General features: G+C 44.3%; 2 protein-coding genes across 2 annotated transcripts in view; both read right to left on the bottom strand.

The window, feature by feature from the left end:
- LOC119656515 (dystrophin) overlaps positions 1-22910 on the bottom strand; it is a 25683-nt gene continuing 2773 nt past the window's right edge. The window contains exons 4-10 of the mRNA XM_038062858.1: positions 7460-7706; positions 7115-7405; positions 6842-7037; positions 850-934; positions 671-794; positions 517-616; positions 1-459 (exon numbers count right to left, since the gene is read on the bottom strand). Of these exons, the coding sequence (XP_037918786.1) occupies positions 146-459; positions 517-616; positions 671-794; positions 850-934; positions 6842-7037; positions 7115-7405; positions 7460-7706 (1357 nt within the window). The 3' untranslated portion in view covers positions 1-145. The remainder of the gene's footprint in view (positions 460-516; positions 617-670; positions 795-849; positions 935-6841; positions 7038-7114; positions 7406-7459; positions 7707-22910) is intronic.
- Positions 12208-13514, bottom strand: LOC119656518 (phosphomannomutase-like). Its single transcript, XM_038062862.1, has one exon. It carries the CDS (start codon positions 13035-13037, stop codon positions 12276-12278), a length of 762 nt encoding a protein of 253 aa, XP_037918790.1. The 5' UTR covers positions 13038-13514; the 3' UTR covers positions 12208-12275.

A 22910-nucleotide genomic window follows, 5' to 3' on the forward strand; every position in this document is an offset into this window, starting at 1 on the left:
TGTGCATAAATTCGTATATTTAAAAATATATCTTCACTTCATCAAATATATCTTTCTCTAAAAAATAAAAATATGTAAATAAATGTGTACGTCTAAAGTGCATTTTGGAAGATGTTAAACACGCTCTACTTATTTCGGTAATAAACTATGAAGCATGTCTTTTGATTTCTTCATTTCGAATGATACTGTCCAGGACAGTTTCCAAATGATACGTAGCCTCTGCCAAGTCATTATTATCACTGTAGGAATCATCGACGATTTCTTTCACTTTCGAAAGTAATTCGCGAAAATTGAGCATGTCTGTATCCATTATCGATGTTTCATCGATCGAATCCAAGACCTGAGATGTCTTGTTGTGTTGCGGTTGCTTGCTGTGGTGAAACCAAGTGCTAACTTCGCTTACCGAATAGTACGATTTATTCGCGTCGAGATAGCTTTTGTTAATTGAAGCACCGTGAACTGAAAATTGCAATTATTAATAGATTTTTGGAAATTACACTTTTCATTTTATTTTACTGGAATGTGTGAGCGGGCTTGAAGTAGCAGGTGTGATTCGTCTGTTACCAAATCTGTTCGGGGTGCTTGATACAGGCAACATTGTATGTTGTGTGTGCTCCTAGAAAAGAGATGTAAGTTGCAGGTTTTCACTAATATTGAACAGAGGAAATACCAGTATGAATTTCAACTGATCGATTACAGTTAACAGTGTGTGTTGTTGATCATTTAGTAAGTCACTTATCGATTTACTATGTTGCTTCGATTGCTGCAAGCATTGTCTTCGATCCTCCAATTTCCTGTAATGAATTCCTTGTTATTATTTTTGAATTCCCCATCTATAATCCCACTTACTCTTTTTGCTCGAATAGTGTTGACATTATAGCAGATAATTTCTCCAGTAAACTTCGGTCTAATGTATTTGGTTCGGCAAAAGAATCTAGAATAGATTAAGTAATTTATATGTATATTCAGTGGAGAAATATTAACTCTGCCATGCTGGTCCCAAGCCCAGGTAAAGGAGGAGGGTTTGAAGCAACGTACTTTGTACTATCCTCAGTAAAACAAAAATAAAATGCCGAGATCAGGAAAGAGATAGAGTATAATTGGAGTTATCCCACTAAGCTAAATCCAACCTGATCTCTCTTGGTAACAGGTCCCGCGACAGACCGACCAAGAAAATGCATACAATATCGTTACAAACATGATGATCGGATTGAGTCACAAGCCTCGGAGAAATGCTAGGGCGTCCACCACAGTCGACGCGGCAGGACGGGCCCCGATCCTGTCGAGAAATGGGCAAGGGTTCTTGATGCATGGACGGCGTCAGGACGTAAGCAAGTTAGTCCGAACAAAACAAATACATGTCTGCACGCTAAATGTTGGAACCCTAACTGGAAAGACCGAGGAACTCGCAAGAGCCCTTCGGAAAAGGCGCATTGATATCTGCGCTCTGCAAGAAACCCGATGGTCTGGTGCGAAAAGCTGCGACATTGAATGCGAACGCAGTACAAATAGCTACAAACTTCTCTCTTTTGGTAGCCCACACACTCAATATGGTGTTGGCATTCCCATCATAGAGGGTTTCCGTGATGCCATTAAAGAAGTCGAAATATTTGATGATTGGCTGATGAAGCTCAACATTATATCAGCTGATCGCACTATTCACTTCTTCACCGCATACGCACCCCAGACAGGACGACCTGATGCCGAGAAAGATGCCTCCTTTCAACTTCTCGATGAAAAGACTGCCTGCTGACGACTATATTATCATTGCCGGCGACCTTAATGGTCATGTGGATGAAAAGGTAGACGGTATCAGGTGTCATGGGGGAAAGGGGTTCGGAGCGCGCAATGAGGTTGACGTATAATCGATTTTGCGAACACACATCACCTTGTATGTTTATGAATACATGGTTCATCAAACGATTGTCCCATCTTCCTAAATTTTGTAGTGCGAACAGTAAAACGCAAATCGACTATATTCTCATAAGACGCTGACATTGTACCACTCACTGTTTGCAAAGCCGTTCCCTATGAGATCATAGCACCTCAGGGGTAGGTAGGTAGGTATCAGTGGCCGCTCCGAGGAGCCCAATTAGCACTTTGGTGCGCCGTTTTGATGCCACAAACTCCTAAGACCGTGACTGTTGTTATAGGAACAGGGAAGCAGAGTCCAGCTGGCTCGGATCTTCATAGCCAGCCCGTAGCATTCACGAAGGAAAGCAGCTCTCCGACCCTGCAGCTAGAAATCTCACTGAGGTCCCCAAAGAATGGTTTACCCAGTGTCCGCAGCCTGACTCGAGCCAGAGCTGGGCAATCGCAGAGAAAGTGCATGAGGGTTTCCCTTCCTTCTCCACAGCTTCGGCAATGTGAGTTGTAGGGTAAGCCGAGCCTAGCGGCATGGTCCCCTATGGGCCAGTGCCCCGTGCAGACCGCCGTAATCTTGAATGCATTTGCACGCGTCTGGCACAGGAGCTCTCGTAATCGGGCTATGTTATAAGCGGGCCAAATTCTCCTTGATTTGGCACAGCTTGTAAGCCTTCGCCATCTCAGGCCCGCGGCTGCTAGGTAGTGCGAGTAGACTCGGCCCCCGACAGCCGCCAGCGGAACACCGACTGTATTCCCCGAGCGACTGCCAAGAGCAGAGCCTTGCCTGGACAATCCGTCAGCCCGCTCATTCCCCTCTATGTTCCTATGGCCGGGAACCCAGAGGAGAGTGACCTTGAGCGTGCCGTCCAGATGGTTCAACGCGTCTCTGCACTGCGCCACCAACCGGGAAGATGTCGTGGTTGAGTACAAGGCCTTGATGGCCGCTTGGCTGTCGGTCAGAATGGCTATGTTACGCTTGGGGCTCGAATCACGCTCCAGCCATCGACAGACTTCCAATATCGCCAGTACTTCCGCCTGGAATACACTGGTGAAACCTGGGAGACCATACGACTTGGATACACCGTGTGTATTCGAGAAAACCCCCGCGCCGACTCCATAGGCCATCTTTGATCCGTCCGTAAAGAATACCGTGTCATAGTCTTGCAACACGCCGCCGGTTTTCCACTTTGCCCTGGTTGGAAGGTCCACAGCAAAGTTTCTCGTGAAGTTCAGCTTGCGTGTGACATAGTCCGCGGGGGATGCCCAGATTTCTCGAGGTATTTCGTCTAGAGTGTTGCTGTGGCCGTAGGACTTCGCTGCCCAGCATCCGGACTCACGTAGTCTGACGGCACTGCACGCTGCAACATATTTGATGTGGAGGTCTAGTGGGAGGAGATGCAGGAGTACATTAAGAGCATCTGCCGGGCAGGACTGCAGAGCCCCCGTAGCACTTACACACGCGGTTCTTTGAATCCTATTAAGCTTCGTTCTATTGTATTTCTTCTTCAAAGCCTGCCACCATACAATAGATCCGTACGTGAGGATCGGACGCACTACAGCGGTGTACATCCAGAGAACCATCCTCGGCCGGAGACCCCATTTCTTCGCAAAGGTTCTTTTACAGGCATAGAAGGCTATACAGGCCTTCTTAACCCTCAGTTCTATGTTCAACCTCCAATTTAGCTTAGGATCCAGGATTACACCCAGATACTTTACATTAGAGGAAAGACCCAATCTTTGTTCATTCAGCCGTGGTCTTGGTGGTGAATAGCATCAGTTGCGTTTTGGTTGGGTTTATGCTGAGTCCGCATCTTGCGGCCCACAGGCACACCTTTCGCAACGCTCCTTCCATGATGTCGCTCATAATGGACAGAAACATCCCTGATACTAATATCACCAAGTCGTCGGCATACCCACCTTCACCCCGCTGCTGTCCAATGTATGTAAAATTTTGTCCATTACTATTAACCAGAGGACCGGTGAGATAGCACCACCCTGAGGCGTGCCTCTGTTCACAGCTCTGGTCAAGTGGTTGCCTCCCAGATCAGACTGGATTATCCTGGTACTCAGCATGGATATAATCCAATGCGTGAGATACCCCTCCAATCCAATACCGGTCAAGGCTTCCTTGATGGCGCTGGTACTGACGTTGTTGAAAGCTCCTTCTATATCCAAGAAGGCAGCAAGGGTATACTGCTTGTACTGCAGCGACCGCTCAACCGTGCCAATTACTTCGTGGAGGGCGGTTTCTGTGGATTTTCCTTTGAGGTAGGCATGCTGGGACTTAGAGAAAGGCGTTCTCTCCATAATCGTCCTTAAGTGAATGTCCAGGACGCGTTCTAGGGTCTTCAGCACGAAAGAGGTCAGGCTGATTGGCCGAAAGTCCTTCGCGGACTCATGACCTCGCCTGCCGGCTTTCGGTATGAAAACCACCCGTGCGCGCCTCCAGGACTGCGGTACGTATCCTAGCAGCTCAACATCGCCCATTGATTGCCGTCCTGCAAATTAAGCCACCATTAAAACAGCATGAGCAACGCACTGGCCCGCCGCGCATTAAATGGTGGCGATTTGGTGAGAAGAAAGAAGAAACGATCTCACTCACACTCACCATTACAAATGTGGAAAAATCGTGGAACGAAATGAAAGACACGATCCACAAAGCGGCCTCTGCAACCCTCGGGGTCACAAAGCCGAGTAAGCGGTACATCAACCGAGATACTTGGCTTTGGAATGATGATGTTGAAGTTCCGTGAAAAGAAACGCTTCTACCACAAATTTCTCGACGATAAAACACGGGCCAATTGGCAAATTTATAAGAATGCCAATCGAGAAGCAAAGAAAGCGGTCGCTGCCACCCGAGCGAACTATTAAAAAAATCTTTACGATAAACTGGACACTCGGGATGGCGAGAAAGATCTGCATCGACTTGCTAAAACGGATAGATGGCGAGAATACTTCGAGCGCAACTGGTGCTCAGAGGTGGCGGTGAGGAAGACGGGGCGGCAACCCTGTCGGCCAAACCAAAACCAAGTGGCCGAGGAGAACCTCCATAGTGGTGGCCCGGGAGACGCGAATGCTCCAAAGGCCTAATTAGGGCGATCAGACCAGAGTCTGCACGGGGATTCATCTGAAGTGGTAATTGGCCACGAAACCTTACCAAGGGTATACTAGTACCATGGGAACCGGGATAGCTCCTGGACTCTCATACTTCGGGTGAACTCCCGTTGTATGTGAGTACAGCTCGGTTATTTGCGGCCCCCTAGTGGGAGTTCCATGGTGGTTGTGGTTGTGCGCAAGCGAGAAGAGACCTTCAGGCCTCGGCGTGGTGTTGCGTTTCAACACAAGTGCCGTACTCCTTAGTTCGGTAGAGATTTAGGTAATTCTTGCATCCTCCAGTATGAATGCTAAGCCATGCACTTGGTATAGATTGGTACCGTTGTTGCTTGTCTCAGCGGGGCTCTGATTGTGGTCACAAACTCAATCCGTGTCTTAAGAGGACCGTGGGATTAAGTCGTCCAGACAGGTGCTCACGTTAAACCCTCAAGGACTCACTGTTACTGGTCACTGTCGAGGAGGCAATAAAATGAATGAAATCGGGGAAAGCTATGGAAGTTGACGACATCGGATCTGAGCTATGGAAAGCCATGAGCTGGGACCAAATACTGTGGCTCAGTGAATTCTTTAATCGGGTTAGTCAGGAAGGAAGAACACTAACTGACTGGCAAGAAAGTACTACCGTTCTCCAATATGGAAAAAGAAAGGTAGTCCAGTTGAATGTTCAAATTACCGTCCTATCCGGTTACTTTCCCATACCTTGAAGATTTTTGAACGAATTCTTGATAACCGTATTCGCGAAATGGTTGAAATGACCGTGAATCAAGCTGGATTTGTCAAAAACTACGGAACTACTGACGCAATACACGCTGCGCGGTTACTCATGGGCCGTGAGAAACATCGCCCTTTTCACACTGCATTTCTGGATCTAGAGAAAGCGTTTGACCGTATGCCACACGAATTCATCTGGTATGCTCTACGAAAACATTAATTGTTAGAAGAACTCGTGCGCTGGGTTCAATTGCTCTATCACGATCCGAAAAGTAAAGTTCGTTTCGTGTCTCTATTGGTGTTCATCATTGTTATGAACATCGTCACACGGGATACCCAACGTCCAGCGCCCTACACACTGCTTTATGCAGATGATGTTTTCCTAGCATCACATAGCAAAAATGATCTCGAGCAACTTGTCCACAAATAGAATGATCGCTTCATGAAACATGGTCTCAGATTGAATTTAAACAAAACTGAATTTTTGGCGACCGATCCCCATGAAACAGGCACAATCACTGTCAGCGGCAGTGATCTGATGAAGTGGCGTTCCACAACTGGTGTTCTTTGTGATCGACGTACGTCTCAAATCTAAAATTTATCTTCCGTCCTGTCGCTCTCCATGGTTCTGAGTGTTGGCCGACTATAAAAGACAATGAGTGGCGTCTTGCGTAAATTGAGACGAAGATGTTACGTTGGACTAGTGGCATGACACGTTTAGATCACATCCGAAATGAGGATATCCGCGATCGTTATGGGGTTGCACCGATCGTGGAAAAATTGCGAGAGAGGCGTCTTAGATGGTATGGTCACGCAATTCGAAACGAGAATTCACTTGCCAAGATTGGTTTGAACATCGAAGCCGATGGTAAACGACCAAAAGCAGGCCTAAACAACGGTGGCTTGATACGCTGGATGGGGATTTAAAAGCCTCGAGATTGCATCCAGATCAGGCGTTTGAGAAAACCAAATGGCAAAATCGATCACGATGAGCCGACCCCGCTTGTGAACGGGACAAAGGTTGAAGAAAAAGAAGAAGATTCAGTTGAGAAATATTGGCGAATCAATGGAGTAAATCTGACCAAATATCGAGCAATTTTAACAGATACACTAACCAAGGTTTGTGCTTTCGAGTTTAGCAATTACATACCAGAATTTCTTGTACATTGTATGCTTTTGTTTTCTCGCTTTGCAGCTGGTGACGAAATATCACTGTTTTCCTTGTTCTCCAGTTCCTCACTTGCCTGATCGCCAGATTTGTTTTCAGTTCTTTGTTGATTCTTTTGTCGGAAAAGCGTATTGCACAATTTTGTCAAATAATGTGTCCACTTCTTCGTTGCAACATCCTTAAATAGTCAGAAAGGTGAAGAAAAGGCGAGGAGTATTTCAAAAATTCAAATCAAGTTCAACAAGTCATACTTACATCTCCGTACACCTCATACACCCGATGGCCCAGGCTATGTTTAGAGCTAGAGTATCCGACGGAGAAACATTTCATACATAACGATAAATCTCGACAGGAATAACATTTGAAACGTATTCCTCTTATCTTTGGACAGCAGCATGACACACAAGATGTATTGTGTATCAAATTTTCAGTATCTTTCATTCGTTTGACAAGAGCAAGTAAGTTTGAATAAATCATAAATCGATTAGACTTGGCATTCCATAGGCAGTTGAATTGATATCCGTTGATACCGATGACTCCAGGGCTCTGAAAAAGAAACTCGATCGACATCTAACTCTAGGGACATGAAAACCAATTTACCTGCGCAAAACATTGCTCAATAATATCGGGTATTGTGTGCGGTCCATAGGCACTAGCTTCACCCAAAAACGATAAAATCTTGGTTAGAATTTTCAAAATCGATTCCAGTCGATGCCTTGACACGCATTTATTATGATCAGCAGCCAAGTTGAAAAATTCCGATACCATCTCTTCCATCGAGTTTACGTGACATAGCAGTAAGAATGTTTCCTTGACTTCCAGTAAAGTAATAGGTGTTGTTCGGTTGCTGTGAATATAAAAATGAGGAAATATAAATGGAAAGGAAAAGGAGTTCTTTTATTAAACAAAAAAAGTGAGATAGCATCAGGACCGCAGACAGAAAATCCAGCTCGGGTGAAAATTGTGAGGCACTTCCGAAATTATACAATTAATCTAATTTTGTCAAGGTTTCTTTATCCAGAGGCTCGAAAAAAAAACTCTGAAGGAAAGCGAACTACTCCCATTTCTACCCCCTCTCGAAGGCCTATATAAAACATATTGCTATGCTATTGTATCACAATGGACTAGCAATCTGCAATTCTCGACATGAACTATGCTTAGGAATTGACTGATCTTCCACCCAGGCAGAGGCCTTCATCAATCGTTTATGATTAGATTTTGGAATGTGCGAATGCTTTTCAATGATGGCATCGAGGTTTTTCCAAATGCTCGTTTTCTCCAACTTCAGCGATACAAGGTGGACATTCTGGCGCTTAGCGAGATAAGCTGTTGGGATTTTGGGGGTAAGTCCGCCGGAAGTAAGTATGGTATCGGATAAATGATTGCCGCAGCCGCTAGGCGTGTTCTGGGAACTGCCATCGGACGCAATAGTAACTGTGAGATTTTGGGCCAGGATGAAGATTTCAATAGTGCAGTGTAACACACCAATGGAAACTTCCCATGTAGAGGAGGCTCTTTATGAGCAATTCAATGAAATTCAGGAAAGTGATGAAATTGTGATCGTAATGGACTATCTGAATGCTAAGGTGAGTGGCTGTGATAATACCTTGCTTGGACATGTGATGGGGAAACCGTAACGACAATGGTTATACATTACTGCACCTCTTCATTGGTAGCACATTCTTTTAGTACTGATCGTGCTACAAGGTCAGTTGAGTTTCAACTGGGCTGGCAACATAAATGTAAATTAGATCGACCATATCGTGATCAGTAGTAAATTGAAGAGTAAACTTCTGGATGTGCGTAACAATAGAGGCGCCGATATCGGTCTTGAGCGATATAATCACTTAATGGTCGCTTGCGTATCGCGTCTGCATTTTCTCGGAGTAGTGGGTTTTCCGAAGCACAACACGATTTGCTTACAGAACCCGGCTATTGTTGGGGAAGGAGAGAACTATTTTGTTGACTAGTCGACTGCCATCGGAGAATTTTGATGAATACTGAGCCGCCATCAGAAGTGCTCTTCTCTCCAGCGGAAATGAAGTGGTTGATATCATACCGTAGGGTCGCCTTTTAATCTGCCTGACTGCCGGGATTTAAACGCGAATCGAGGAGCGTAGGTAACTAACGGCTTTTATTGTCGCTGCAAGTAGTGCACAGTCAGGAAGGCAGAAGCTGCCGCAACTAATTACGATTTCGCTACCGTATGCCGTATAATATCTGTCGAAATTTCACCCCTTATGGTCGAAATGGTTAGTCACCGTAACACGAGGATACGGACTGCTACATCAAACAAAAGAGAATTCATCTCGACTGTCATCAGACTCCCCGCGGAACGTTTCAACAGTTTCTATTGTCTCTGCAGAGCTGCTTCTTCCACTCATCCGTAAATCCTTTGAAATGGAGATATTTCCCACAGAATAGAAGAACTAATTGTCAAGATTCCGAAGAAGAATGCTGCTCTTGAGCGCGATAATTGGAGGGCGTCCCACATTAACACTCTTCGGATCATTTTAGAGCAATGGGCGCAGCTTAGACCTTCGATTCATACAATGTTCTATCGAATTTAATAATGCTTCCGACAGCGTCAACAGGGAGTTTATCTTGAATTCTGTACGCAGGAGGGTTGTATCAGAGAAACTGATAGCTAAACACCAATAAAACCAAGATGGCACCCGATGCATTGACCTCGATGTTTTGTCTAAAATCTTAAAATGCAAATATCTCATTACCCACATCAAGTTGAGTCTGTTATACTGGACAAACGCATAGAAAATGACCACCACTGTTACTCAAAGGCTCCATGGCTTCGTCAACGCCTGTCCGGGCCCTGTTGTCAGTGTACTCTGGCTTGAAAAAATCTCGAATTATGAGCTAGATGTATTAATTAGAGGGGGAGGTAGCAGTGAATAAGTCACACCCACAAAGAAAGGCCGACAACTGCAATCTGTGGATACTATCCTAGAGCGGCCGACGAGCGGTTCACTCGAGAAACACATGGCGCAACATTCTGCAGGAGAAATGTAGGCTTTTCTTGCAGACTTGGGAGGAACAGAAGCGCGTTTCGTCGAACCAGGACTATAGTTACCAAACATCGCTTTTGGTTTCTGGTGATGTACTTTAACTTCCCCCAGCTTACATTCTTCCTCCACTGGTCTGTGTCATGTACCTCTAGAGCGATCTACTCGTCGATTATCCTAGTATAATGAGTTCCATTGCAGGGCATAACCCACATTGCGGTTGTCGCCACTCCCACTTTCTGATCCACACATCCACGGGTATTTGGCCCGCACGTCGACAAAGTTCTTCATCTTTCATTGTCTCAAGTCCGAGTAGTCCGATAATACACTGCAAACATGAGTTGATGAAACCTGGGAAGATACTCCGCTGTCCTGTCCACTCTACAAAACACTCATATGTGCGGCTCCGATTCCTCGGGTTTAAAACAAACTTCTGAAAAAGTTATAGACGTTTTTGATTGAAAAGTATTGCGCAGAGTATTGGGTAAGGTTCCCGAAATATCGACATCAAAGCAAGAAAAGATAGTCCCTGCTTTTTACCCCCGTAGAAACCCATAACGGTCAATTCTTCTTAAAAAGTCACCCTACCTTGATGAGGGCTCTCGAAGATTCTCGAAACATTAATAAGCTTATTAGCGGGTGCGATGTGCAAGAATGATTGCAAAGCGGGCTGCCCCTCTACCTCTTCCACACTCACGTAGGGGTGAGGGAGAGGGTTGATTGGCAGGATAATGGTTAGTGAAAGATTTGCCTTTGAAGATATTTTCTTTTTATTGGCTAAAAGTATTTGGTAATACTCGTATATACAAGTACGTATTTCGGGGACCAATTGTCCACTTCTTCAGTGTTTTATCTTTTGAAAATTTTCTTTACAATTTGGGTTTTTATAGCTATTCTATATGTCCGTGTTTAGCCTTTTTTCGGAGGGTATTTTCGAGATGTGGAGACTCTCGTAGGAGTCTAGTTTTCTAACGTCGTTCACTTCCTTCAAAATATTGGCGTTGTCCAATGACAAATGGTGTCCCAGATCTATTATATGTCTGTCAACCGCGGACTATATGTGTGGGTTATTCTTATTTTTAGCGAATTCGTCCTCCTTTATGTGTTCTACGCCCTGGTGTGGACTAGCTGTTTTGTTTGCCCTACGCAGTCTGGGCAGGAAATCTTATAAATGCCACTTTTTTTAGTACAGTATTTTTTGTCCTTAACTGATTGTAACCGGGTCCTAATTAGGAATCGTCAGCTGGTCGAGGTGACCCGGAATCCACGTTTGTCTGGCCGCCTTTTGATGTTCTGCGTCCGACCCGAGTAGATTAATGTTATCCATTGCCTAGGTTCTATGTTCACCTCTTGGAGGAGTGTTGAAAGTTGCTGTTTTGAGGCCTATCGTAGTTTTTTTTAACCGATTTTCGATGAGGTTGCTGTTGTATCCGCTTTTCTGGGCTGCTTTTAGGATGTAGTTCATTTCTTTAATTCTTCTCTCATCATTGAGTGGTGTTGTGACTATCCTGTGAATCATTCTCTTTGCCGGATTATTTTTGAGTCTAGGAACGGTATCTCCCCTACCCCTCAACCTCTTCCACACCCAGTAAGGTGTGGGGGAGGGGGTTGTTTGGCAGGGTAATTGTCCTACCAATAAGCCGCTAGACGCCAAGAGATTCTATCTTTCAATGGATGATGACCATCACAATTCTTCTTCTTTATTCTGCCTACCCTCTTTATCCTCTCCCTCTCCGGAGAGTGGCGCTGATAAACCAAACTTTATAATGATGATATCACAATACCCCCCATTTGAAGTGCCACTACTTTTTAAAGGGAGATGACCCGGCGATTTTTCAACGGGATTCGAGAGAGAAAATCTTGCGCTTCCCCATCCATAGGCCGGGGTTCAAAGTTTAATCCTACCGGTTAGACATGAAAATAGCCCCTATTTGGGACGTCAATAATTTTTTTTAACGGGGATGTGCCGCCGTTTTTGATTGAGAGCAGAATCTTTCTACATTTCTTGCATACCAGCTCCCATCCTTTCTTCGGGTTGGGGTGGGGTTGAAAATTAAAACATTACCATGACGAGAAAATCCACTTTGAAAGGCCAAACATTTTAAATAGGGTGACCGCCACGAGCTTTCATCAGGATTGAAGGGAAGGTCATCCCTCTCCCCCTGCATGAACTCTTCACTCCCCTACGAGAATGGGATAAAAATTCAACCTTTACTCCAATTTTCATGGCGATCGGTTGAACGGTTTCGGAGTCTATCAATCACAAACGGTATACCAACTTCTACTTTTATATAATCGAAAATACAATCGAGAATTTAAAACCCAAAATAAAACAATTATATTTCTTTATTTTGAACACAATATTTAAATTACAAACCACTACGAAGCCTATTAAGCTATTGAATATTAAACATATTTTCTAGAATTCTACGTGTATCGTGTGGCGTTTCCACTTTATGACCTATAGTTCTTGGGTCAATAAATATTTCATAGTCATTACCACCTTTTTCCGTTTTGTCGCCGAAAAAGTGAATTTCCTTAAAATTAAATCGGTCCTGGGTAACATGTCGCAAACAGAAAGTTTTGTCCCAACCGTGCGGATACACATCAAAACTGATCTGGCCTCCGATACTATAAGTCAAATCCACATCGTGAAATTCCCTCTTCAAATCTGCTATCATTTTTTCGCGGATATTATGTTCTTTATCGTATGCTGCAAATATAGCTCTTTCTGATCGTGCGCATTGTCGCCCACAAGGGCATATATTCATCATTCCGTTACGAAATTCTAAGAAGGTCCCACGCTTAAATGGAAGTTTAAGGTCCGCTACATATCGCAGTGCATAACTTATAAATCTGTGTAAAGTATCTTCTCCCAGCAGCCTCTGGATAGATTCTTTACCAACTTCTACACCATTTTCTATTTGAACTAAACCATTTTCCGGGAAAATGAAATCAAACTCTTTTAAAATTCGTTGCCCATTCATCTGTTCAAACATTTTCTCTAAATCAGCACCACCGACTATTCCTATAGTTGCGCGAGGTTTCACCTTTTCATATAAAAACGTTTCAAAGTCGGGTTCAATCAATGAACGAGGAAATGTCAATGTTCCGTCGATATCAAAGAGAAGAAGAATTTCCGGACGCGAAAGATTCATTCTAGTTTAGTTGGTTTTATGTCTGATAAGCTCACTTTATCGGGATCGTTGCAAGTTTTATATCGTTTATTATGCCTTTTATGATGACGTGTTGCAAAGTGTTTACTCCATTGGAACTGTCACTATAGGCCAGCTGCCTGTTATGCAAAGCCTCGGTTAAGTCATACTAGCATAAGCTCTGTTTGGGTGATAGTGAGAGGCGGACGCTTATCAGCGCAAGTAATCAACCGAAAGAAATCTCAATGAAACACTCTCTTGAGATTATTTAATTTACGTTAATGTAACAGATTCCACATAATATTAGACTCAATGAATAAATCGTTAACTTGCAATTTTGAGGATGACATTTTCCGGTTACCATGCACATTTCTTTGATTAGTATAGTGGGGAAAGTCAATATATTGCTAGTGAAGCCCTCACCCCTAAAATGCCAGTATCCGAGCAACCAAAGACGAATCCAACTGTGAAGAACACAATTTATATAGTAGTACCAAACAAGAACTTGAACAAGAGAAACTCATCGATACATTCTACCTCAGAGATACATATTTGATGGAGAATTACACATATGAGTATGAGGGACAAAGTTTCTAACTCTTCTATTAAAAAGAAGAATTAACTAATTGCTGGCTACGTTGAACAACGATTAATACTAAAATGCTAAGAATATGGGGAAACAGATCGGCTATAACTACACGTATGAGGTGAATCTTCCATGGAGACTATTTGAACCCCATCTCTTACTACAATTAAAAAGTGCAGATCTCAAGTCGGATAACAGACATCGGTAAGATCAAAGATGACCGATCAATTAATTGCTTCTGCCTGAATGCTGGCTCTGCCAGTCGCAGAGTTCATTAATTAAATACTTTGCGCAAAAAAAACGATGATATATAGAGACTTGGCTCCGTAAGTAGTGAAATATTGTCAGTAGGTTTGGCGATGAAAAATAAGCCATACAAACTTACAGATTCTTTAACCGGGCAAAACAAACCGGGGACTAGCGGAGGTATAAAAATGCACTGACTGCGTATAGCAACGCCATCAGGGAAGCGAAACGGAACAGCTTTAGGGAATTCTGTGAAGAGATTGAACACATCACAGAAGCGACCAGGCTGTACAAGGCTGCAGCCAAAGACGGGGGAATATCCTCTGTCTGCTTGGAAAAGGAAGATGGGACATTCACCGAGAATGAGGAGGACAGGGTACACCTGCTTCTCAGAACTCATTTCCCGGGGTCCTACCCCTCGGCGGCAGGCGACAATAATCTGCCTGACACCCCAACAACGAATAAAAGGGGAAGGAAAGAGAGCTGGAAACTAGCAAAAGAGGTATGCTCAGAAGCTAGGCTAAGATGGGCAGTGGGAAGTTTTAAACCAATGAAATCTCCCGGAGTAGATGGCATTTTCCCAGCACTTATCCAGAGATTCCTAGGAATTATCTTAGGGTCTCTTCTGAGGGTGGTAAAGGGGAGCAAAGCATTGGGTTACATACCAAGGGCATGGAGACGGACAAAAGTGATCTTTATTCCGAAAGCGGGTAAAAGGATCCTTTTCACCCTAAATCTTTCAGACCAATCTGCCTAACATCGTTCGTACTCAAAACGGTGGAGAAGGTCATAGACAACTATATTAGAACTAACGTTCTAAAGCGTAATCCCCTACATCATCTTCTGGCTTTCCTTTTGATTGTGTTGCTCTTCGTGTCTCCCCGCCCAACTTCCTCCCGTTCATTGTTTCTTGTGTTTATGTCCCCTGTGCTAGCCCTTCTCACCTGTATGAAGAATTGTTTGACAGTTTGTCTGAACTCCTTACCGTCAGATTTCCTTCCCTCCCTTTCTTCCTTTGTGGAGATTTCAACCTCCCCATGCTCAACTGGCCTAATCATCCTAGTCTTCCAATTCCTTCCAACAACCTCTCCCATTCTTCCCTCCCACTTTCTTCCTTTATGTATACTTGCTCTGCCCTGAATTTCAAAACCACCAAAAACTCCTTGGGCCGCACTCTCGATCTCTTCCTTTCCAACCTCCCCGAGCGCCACCTCTCTTTATTTCCTGGCACATCCCCGTATGTAAAAACCGACGCTCACCATCCCGCGGTTGAATTTGAAGCGGAGCTCCCTCGTTCAAAACCCAAAACCAAGCATAAACCCACTAAGTTCAACTTCCGCAAAGCCAATTTTGACGGTCTGAACTCAGCTTTAGCGTCTTTCAACTGGGTTCATATATTAAGTAATTCATCGTGTGATCAAGCTCTTAACACCTTCTACAATATCCTCTCTGATCTCCTCTCCTGTTATGTCCCTTCTTCCCCTCCCTGCCTACGTTCTTTCTCAACTTGGTTTACAACGGAACTTCATATTAACATGCGCTTGAAACATACACTGAGGAAGAAGTTTCGGGCTTCTAAAAATGACGCCGACCTTGCTCACTTTAAAGCTATACGATCTACTGTGAAGTCAATGGTCAGAAAGGCGCGTAAAAGGTACCTATTGAGCGTCGTAGCCGCCCTTGCCCGCGGTAACTTAAAACTCTTTTGGTCTCACGCTCGCAACTCTCGTAATCCAACTCATTCTGTCCCTTCTTCTATCAGCTTCGCTGACTCCACTGCCAACTCCCCACAACAATCCTGCGACCTTCTCTGCACCTACTTCTCTTCAGTGTTTTCTCCCTCGAGCCCTTCACCCTCTACACCTTTCATAACTACAGACTCCTCCGAATCTGTAGCCATTCCTCTCCTTACGCCTTCCTTGGTTGAGTTCCTCATTGGTAACCTTGAACCCAATGTCGGACCTGGCCCCGATGGGCTTCCTAATCTCTTCCTCCTTAACTGTAGAAAACACATTTCCCTCCCCCTGTGTATAATCTACAACAAAAGTCTAGACGAATGCTACTTTCCCCGTCTCTGGAAAGAGGCCCTTATCATTCCTATCCTCAAGAACGGAGACCCTTCCCTTGCTGTGAACTACCGCCCCATTTGCCTTCTCTCCTCTTGCTCCAAAATCCTAGAAAGATACGTCAACGACTGGTTGACCGCGCACTTCGGTCACCTCATTGTCAAAGAGCAGCATGGTTTCGTGAAACATAGATCAACGGCTTCAAATCTTCTGGTCTTTACCAACTTTGTTGCTAAACGCTTGAATTCACGACAGGAGGTACATGCTGTTTATACTGATTTCTCTAAAGCCTTTGACACCGTTGACCATAACATTCTCCTCTCTAAACTTTCTTCGCTAGAGTTCCCTCCCTCAGTCATCTCCTGGCTTTCCTCCTATCTCTCATACCGTTCCTGCAAAGTTTATTTTCATGGTCACTCATCTCGTTCCTTCTCTCCTTCCTCTGGTGTTCCCCAAGGCTCTATACTTGGCCCGCTACTCTTCCTGTTTTTTATCAATGACCTCGCCACCATCCTCACCTGTCCGTATTTGCTTTACGCAGACGACCTTAAATTGTTTGCCTCTGTTTCCTCTCCATTGGACTGTGCTCTCTTACAATCCAACCTTGATAATTTAGCCCGTTGGTGTTCGGTCAACAAGCTAACACTGAATGTCAACAAATGCCACTGGATGCGCTATTCCCTGAAACCCTCCCCATCATCCTTTTCCTATTCTCTCAGTGGTCAACCCCTTTCACTACTGACCTCCTTCAAAGACCTGGGTGTAATATTCGACGATAAACTTCGTTTCAATTCCCACTTCGTTGACATCATCAATAGAGCTTCCAAAATGTCTGGTTTTATCCTACGTTCCTCGTCCGACTTTACCTCAATCCAGCCCTCCTTAACACTCTTCAATCCCCTTGTCAAAAACATCCTTGAATACTGCTCTGTAGTCTGGTCTCCCTACCGCATCCGTGACGGCCGCGCTCTTGAAGCTATACAACGCAAATTCACCCGGACCCTCTTTTACAAAAAGAACCTTCCACGGGTTGATTATCCGTCACGACTCCGCACCCTCAATCTGCCCTCCCTACAGCAACGCGTTATTTTCTTTAATATGTGTACTCTTTTCAAACTCTGCAATGGTCTGATGGACTGCTCCGCCAACTCGGATATTACTCTCCGTATCGCCTCGTCTCATGACACACGTAATGCGGACATTTTTGATGTGCCCTTCGCCGAGCTCGAGATTTACTTTCACTCTCCGATCCCGAGGTTTTGCCGGTCCTACAATGCCCTACAACTTGGTTCATTTGACTCTATGTCCCTCTCTAGCTTTAAGCGCAAAATATGCCATTTACTTGCTCCTCCCTCTGAGGACAATATGTAATAAGAAATTTGCTTTCTGTGTATTGTCCTCATTAAATAAATAAATAAATAAATAAATCACTGTCAACACGCTTACCGGGCAGGACAGTCAACTGAAACTGCTCTGTATCAGCTGACAGAGGTACTACGGGATGCCATAGAAACAAAAGAAATTGCACTGTGCGCGTTTTTGAATATCAAAGGAGCATTCGACAACACATCGCACACAGAGATACAGGATGCCCTGAGCAGCAAAGGAGTGGGAAACACACTGGCACTCTGGATGGGCAAAATGCTAGTAAGCAGACAAATAGAGGTACAAACAAATTCTATTATCATGAACACCACTCAAGGCTGTCCACAGGGTGGAGTACTATCGCCGCTGATGTGGAGTATGTAGTGGATGAACTCCTGGACGTGTTAACTAATACTGGAATACAAGTCCAGGGCTACGCGGACGACATTGTTCTAATCTGTAGGGGCAAATATGAAGATACCCTATGTAATAGAATCCAAACTGGATTAAGGGTTACTAGTGCCTGGTGCAGGAAGGTGGGACTGCGGATCAACCCAACCAAAACCACCATAGCACCATTCACAAGGAGGCGTAAGCTGGATCACCTGAAAGCCATAACATTACATGATATGGAGGTGAAACGAGAAACAGAGGTCAAATATTTGGGAATCACGCTAGACCAAAAATTACTCTGGAAGACACATGTCGGAAACACTTGTCGAAAAGCCACGAGGGCTCTGATGACTTGCAGATCCATAGCAGGAAAAAAATGGGGTTGCAGCCCAAAGATACTACTTTGGATATATACTGCAATAGTAAGGCCAATGATTACCTATGGAGCGGTAATCTGGGCAGAAAGAACCCAACTCAGCACACAAGCCAGGGAATTACATAAGCCCCAAAGGCTGGCTTGCGTCTGTATCAGTGGGGCAATGAGGACATGCCCAAAGGCATCAATGGAGGTCCTTCTGGGATTAACCCCTCTCCATCTGCACATACAGATGCAGGCAAGGAGATCAATATTCAGGATGGCCGGTAGTATGAGTGAGGCGGGGAGCTGCCTAAATCGAAGGAAGATTGATATCCTTTCTAGGCGGTATCCCGATTTACTGATACCGAGGGACAACATGACAACGAGGTTTCACTTCGATAAGAAGTTTGAAACACGTTGGAGTAACAAGGCAAACTGGGAGAGCGTGGCTGCGACATACAGCTTAAACCAGCAACTGATTACTTGGTACACTGACGGATCCCTCACAGCAGAGGGAGCGGGTGCCGGTGTCATTGGTCCAAGGAAAATGTACTTTGAGTCAATGGGCAGGTACACTAGCATATTCCAGGCGGAAATAAATGCCATTGACAAATGTGCCTCCTTTAATCTGCAATGGAACTACAGGGGGCAGAGCATAGCCATTCTCACCGATAGCCAAGCAGCGATCAAGGCACTTAGGTCCAACCAGGTGAACTCTAAACTGGTATGGGAATGCCTTGAGAGACTGAATACACTCGGCTCGTCCAACAAGGTCTGGATACTTTGGGTTCCAGGCCATGCTGGGTTGGAAGGCAATGAGGCAGCGGATGAACTAGCCAAGAAGGGAGCAGGGATGCCTTTACACGGACCAGAACCCTTCTGTGGAATCGGAAACGGTTTCATAGCTATGAATCTAAGAAACGAATAGAAACGGTTGAGGGAACTATATTGGGCGGGCCTACCAGGGATGGAGCAGTCCAGGATGCTTATTGGGGGATACGAACCCATGCGCACAAAGGATTGCTTAAACCTCACCAAAAAGAACCTCCGAATCATAGTGGGAATTCTCACTGGTCATTGTCGGCTGAACTATCACCTAGGGAAGCTAGGGATATCTACGGACACTGCCTGCAGGTTCTGTGAGGAGGACGAAACCTCTATGCACGTCCTGGGACAGTGTCCGGCACTTGTGCAAAGTAGGTCGATACATCTGGGAGAACACTTAATACCAGATGCAAAGCTGAAACTTCTGGAAGTGGGGAACATACTAAAGTTCCTAACGGTTACAGGCCTGCTTGAGATACTATGATCAACAGGTACACTATAACCAGTAAAAGGGGCACAATAGTTCTTCAAGGACGCGGTGCGACTTTCCCTTAACAGAATAATAATAATACAGATTCTGTAGTAAACAACTTTCAATAAGAACATAACAATGATTTTCTTCTAAAGTATGAAAACGTTTGCTTCGGTTTCGTGACCCACGTGAAAAATAGTTTCGATTTATTTTATTGCATTACCCCTTTTTTCAAACGAAGTAGAAAAGTTTCCAAGTTGCTGCCTTGCGTACCAGACCATCAGTCGTCTTTTGGGCTGGTCCCCGACGATCTTCTTAAATAAGAAATTTGTGTGATGGTAGCAACGCCTTATCGATTGTATTATACATATCGTGATTTCGGACCGGGCCAACGCAATATTATCGCTTCCATAACTGCGAGGCGGCGTTCATTGTCTTTGGTGGCTGTTCCTTAGAATACTATAGGGCGAAAACAATGCCGCAAATTTTGTATTTGAGGCAGATGTGGAATGCCAGCTGGTCTTTCTTTTTGAAGGCAAATAGAAGTTATTCAAATGAAGTCGTAAGTCAATACAATTGAACAAAACATTTAGAAAACGGGTGAAGTTATTCAAAATTTTTATAACTTTGAGGATAAATGAAATGTTGGAAATGCAGTTTCCACTTCAAAGAAGAAATCACCTCTAGCAACTACGCTACATCGCTGGTGAACATATATGTTGAATGCAGCTTTTTAATTAACTTAAAGGCGTAAACATTTTCGGTTAACTAAACATCACGCATGTTTACGTTCAACTGCCGATCGACACAGAATTTGCCATTGACACGATTTGGCTACTTACAGGAAATAACCCTGCGATATCGCAACTTCGAATTGAAACCATTCTTCAGGGATTGCCCAAGCTTCTCCGATAATATACCGCTCCTAAATGAAGGTCAGCTCGAATCACTGGAAAAAACATTAGAAGAAATAGAGAAACACGGTTTTCGTCTCGATCGTCCAAAATGCCTCTTCCCAATCCCTTTCGTTCATTCCTTGGGCCACCGAAGTGACACCCGAAGAATAGACAACATGGCAAGTATTTGTCAAAGAAAGAAAAAAAAAACAAAAGTTACATTACAATGCCCGAGTTGTGCAGCGCAACTACACGCTTCAGCCAACAAGGAGGAGTATGGGCACAATGACATCGAACATGAAACTTCCACATGGAGGCTAACTGCTAATAGAGAATGCCGAACGAACGAATACAGGTCTGAACAAAGGCCCTTCGATGATCTCGATGAACTACTCGTTGCTAAACCGCATTACGAAAAAGGTATTCCAATGAGAAATTTTCTCGTGTCACGACGCAGAGAATGTTGAATTTTCCGAAAGAAAAAAACATTTTTGACGGCTGCTCAATCATCATCGAGTTAATTAGGTCATTTGGGGTCCGCTATATAAGCGGTCGCAGCCCCTCAATCCTGCAAGACCAACGACGAAAGCAAGGGAAATCATGATCCCTAACAATTCCTCTCTTGTTACCAGATCCAGAAGACAATTCTAAATCTACTAATGGTCGTGTTCTGTGCTCGAACAATATGCCTCCAATTTCGAGGCGGTAGAAACTGTAGAAATCCACCAACTCCCCAAAAGTTATCGTTATCGGCCTGGACTCTAAATGAGGCTCTACACTTCTTCTCTTTCTTCAGCCTTTGTTCCGCTCACAAGCGGAGTCGGCTCGTCGTGATCGGTTTCGCCATTTGGTTCTATCAAATGCCTGATCTGGGTGCAATCTCGAGGTTTTTAAATCCCCATCCAGCGTATCAAGCCTCCGTTGTTTAGGCCTGCCTTTTGGTCGTTTACCATCGACTTCGATGTTCAGACCAATCTTAGCAAGTGAATTCTCATTAGCGCGAATAGTATGACCATACCATCGAAGACGCCTCTCTCGTAATTTTTCCACGATCGGTGCAATCCCATAACGGTCGCGGCTATCCTAATTTCGGATGTGATCAAAACGTGTGACGCCACTAGTCCAACGTAACACCTTCGTCTCCATTACCGCAAGACGCCGTTCATTGCCTTTTATAGTTGGCCAACACTCAGAACCATAGAGAGCGACAGGACGGACAACATTGCGGTAAATTTTCGATTTGAGACGTTCGTTGATACACCGATCACAAAGAACACCAGTTGTGGAATGCCACTTCATCCAGGTTGCGTTAATGCGTCAAGCAATTTCATAACGCAGTTCTCCATTGGTTGATAGCGCTGACCCGGGGTATTTAAATCGTTCAGTTCTGGGTAGATCACTGCCGCTGACAGTGACTGTCCCTGTTTCATGGGGATCGGTCGTCAAAAATTCAGTTTTGTTTAGATTCAATCTGAGACCGTCAGGCTCTACACGAAACCGCGAAATTAATTGCAGTCATACGTATACGATTTTATTTCTAGAAGTCATGAAAAACCTCAAAGATGGAGGAGATTACATGTTTTCTCCGACCATGAAATCAAACAATGATAGAAAATTGATGGGCAGCTAAGATTTCTCTCGCTGCATAAACTATATCCTTGTCCAGTAGTAAAATGTTGGTATAAAACCTCACATTGGAGCATTGAAAAATTTCTGAATTTGAAGTGGAAAATTCTGAAATTGACTTGGAAAAATCTGAAATCAGTTTGGAAAAATTTGAAATTGTTTGGAAAATTCTGAATCAGCCTTGCAAAACTTATATTCAATAATGAAGCTAACACGTTTTTTGCATGTTCGCCGGTCATTAGGATCAAATCATCGTCGAGTTTGCGATTCTTGTCGCTTGGCGAAGTGGTAGGACGTCCTCTGCATGTTTCTTCAACAATTATGGCTTTTCCAGTTTTACAATCACGAAATTTTATTCCTCATCGATTTACAGTGTATCTATCAATAGCATCGTTACCATAAACAGGCTTTAAACGACGATAAAACTTAATAGGATTCGATTTTTCCAAAATTAAAAATTTGATAGCAACTCACGTGGGCAAAGCGCTAAAACACATCTTTATACTTTCACCTCTCGAAAGAAGGTGCGCACGCGTTTTGAAAAGACTGCTGTTTTCACGTGTGACCTGGTACGTTTCTAAAGGACCTTTCGCTCACGCTCCCAGAGTATGCTTTCTCTGAGCAATTAAACGCTGTTCAGGAAAAGCTTCATAAAGGTGACATTGTGATCGTGATGTCTTGGCGACCGTAACGAATTTCTACGACTTTCATCGCCTCGTCATTGGTGGCTCACTGTTCGAGGCATAACGTTAGTCAGGTATCAACTCACCGACGACGTACGAGCAATCAGGTCTACCACTTCGCGATCAGCAATAGATTTAGGAATTCTTCTGGATGTGCGTAACAAGAGAGGCGCTGACATGAGCCTCGAAAGGGTTCACCATATTGATGGTCGCTTACGTTCGGTTGCGTGTTGCTTCCGCCAATTCTCGCAGGGTTGGGGAGCTGCGACCCCCTTAGGCCAATATCGACAGTGGAAGAGCTATTTTGCTGATCGAGCGGCAGATCTAATTAGTAACGCTCCTGAGAATATCAATGAGTAT

This window comes from Hermetia illucens, chromosome 5 (assembly GCF_905115235.1).
Source record: "Hermetia illucens chromosome 5, iHerIll2.2.curated.20191125, whole genome shotgun sequence".
NCBI lineage: Eukaryota > Metazoa > Arthropoda > Insecta > Diptera > Stratiomyidae > Hermetia > Hermetia illucens.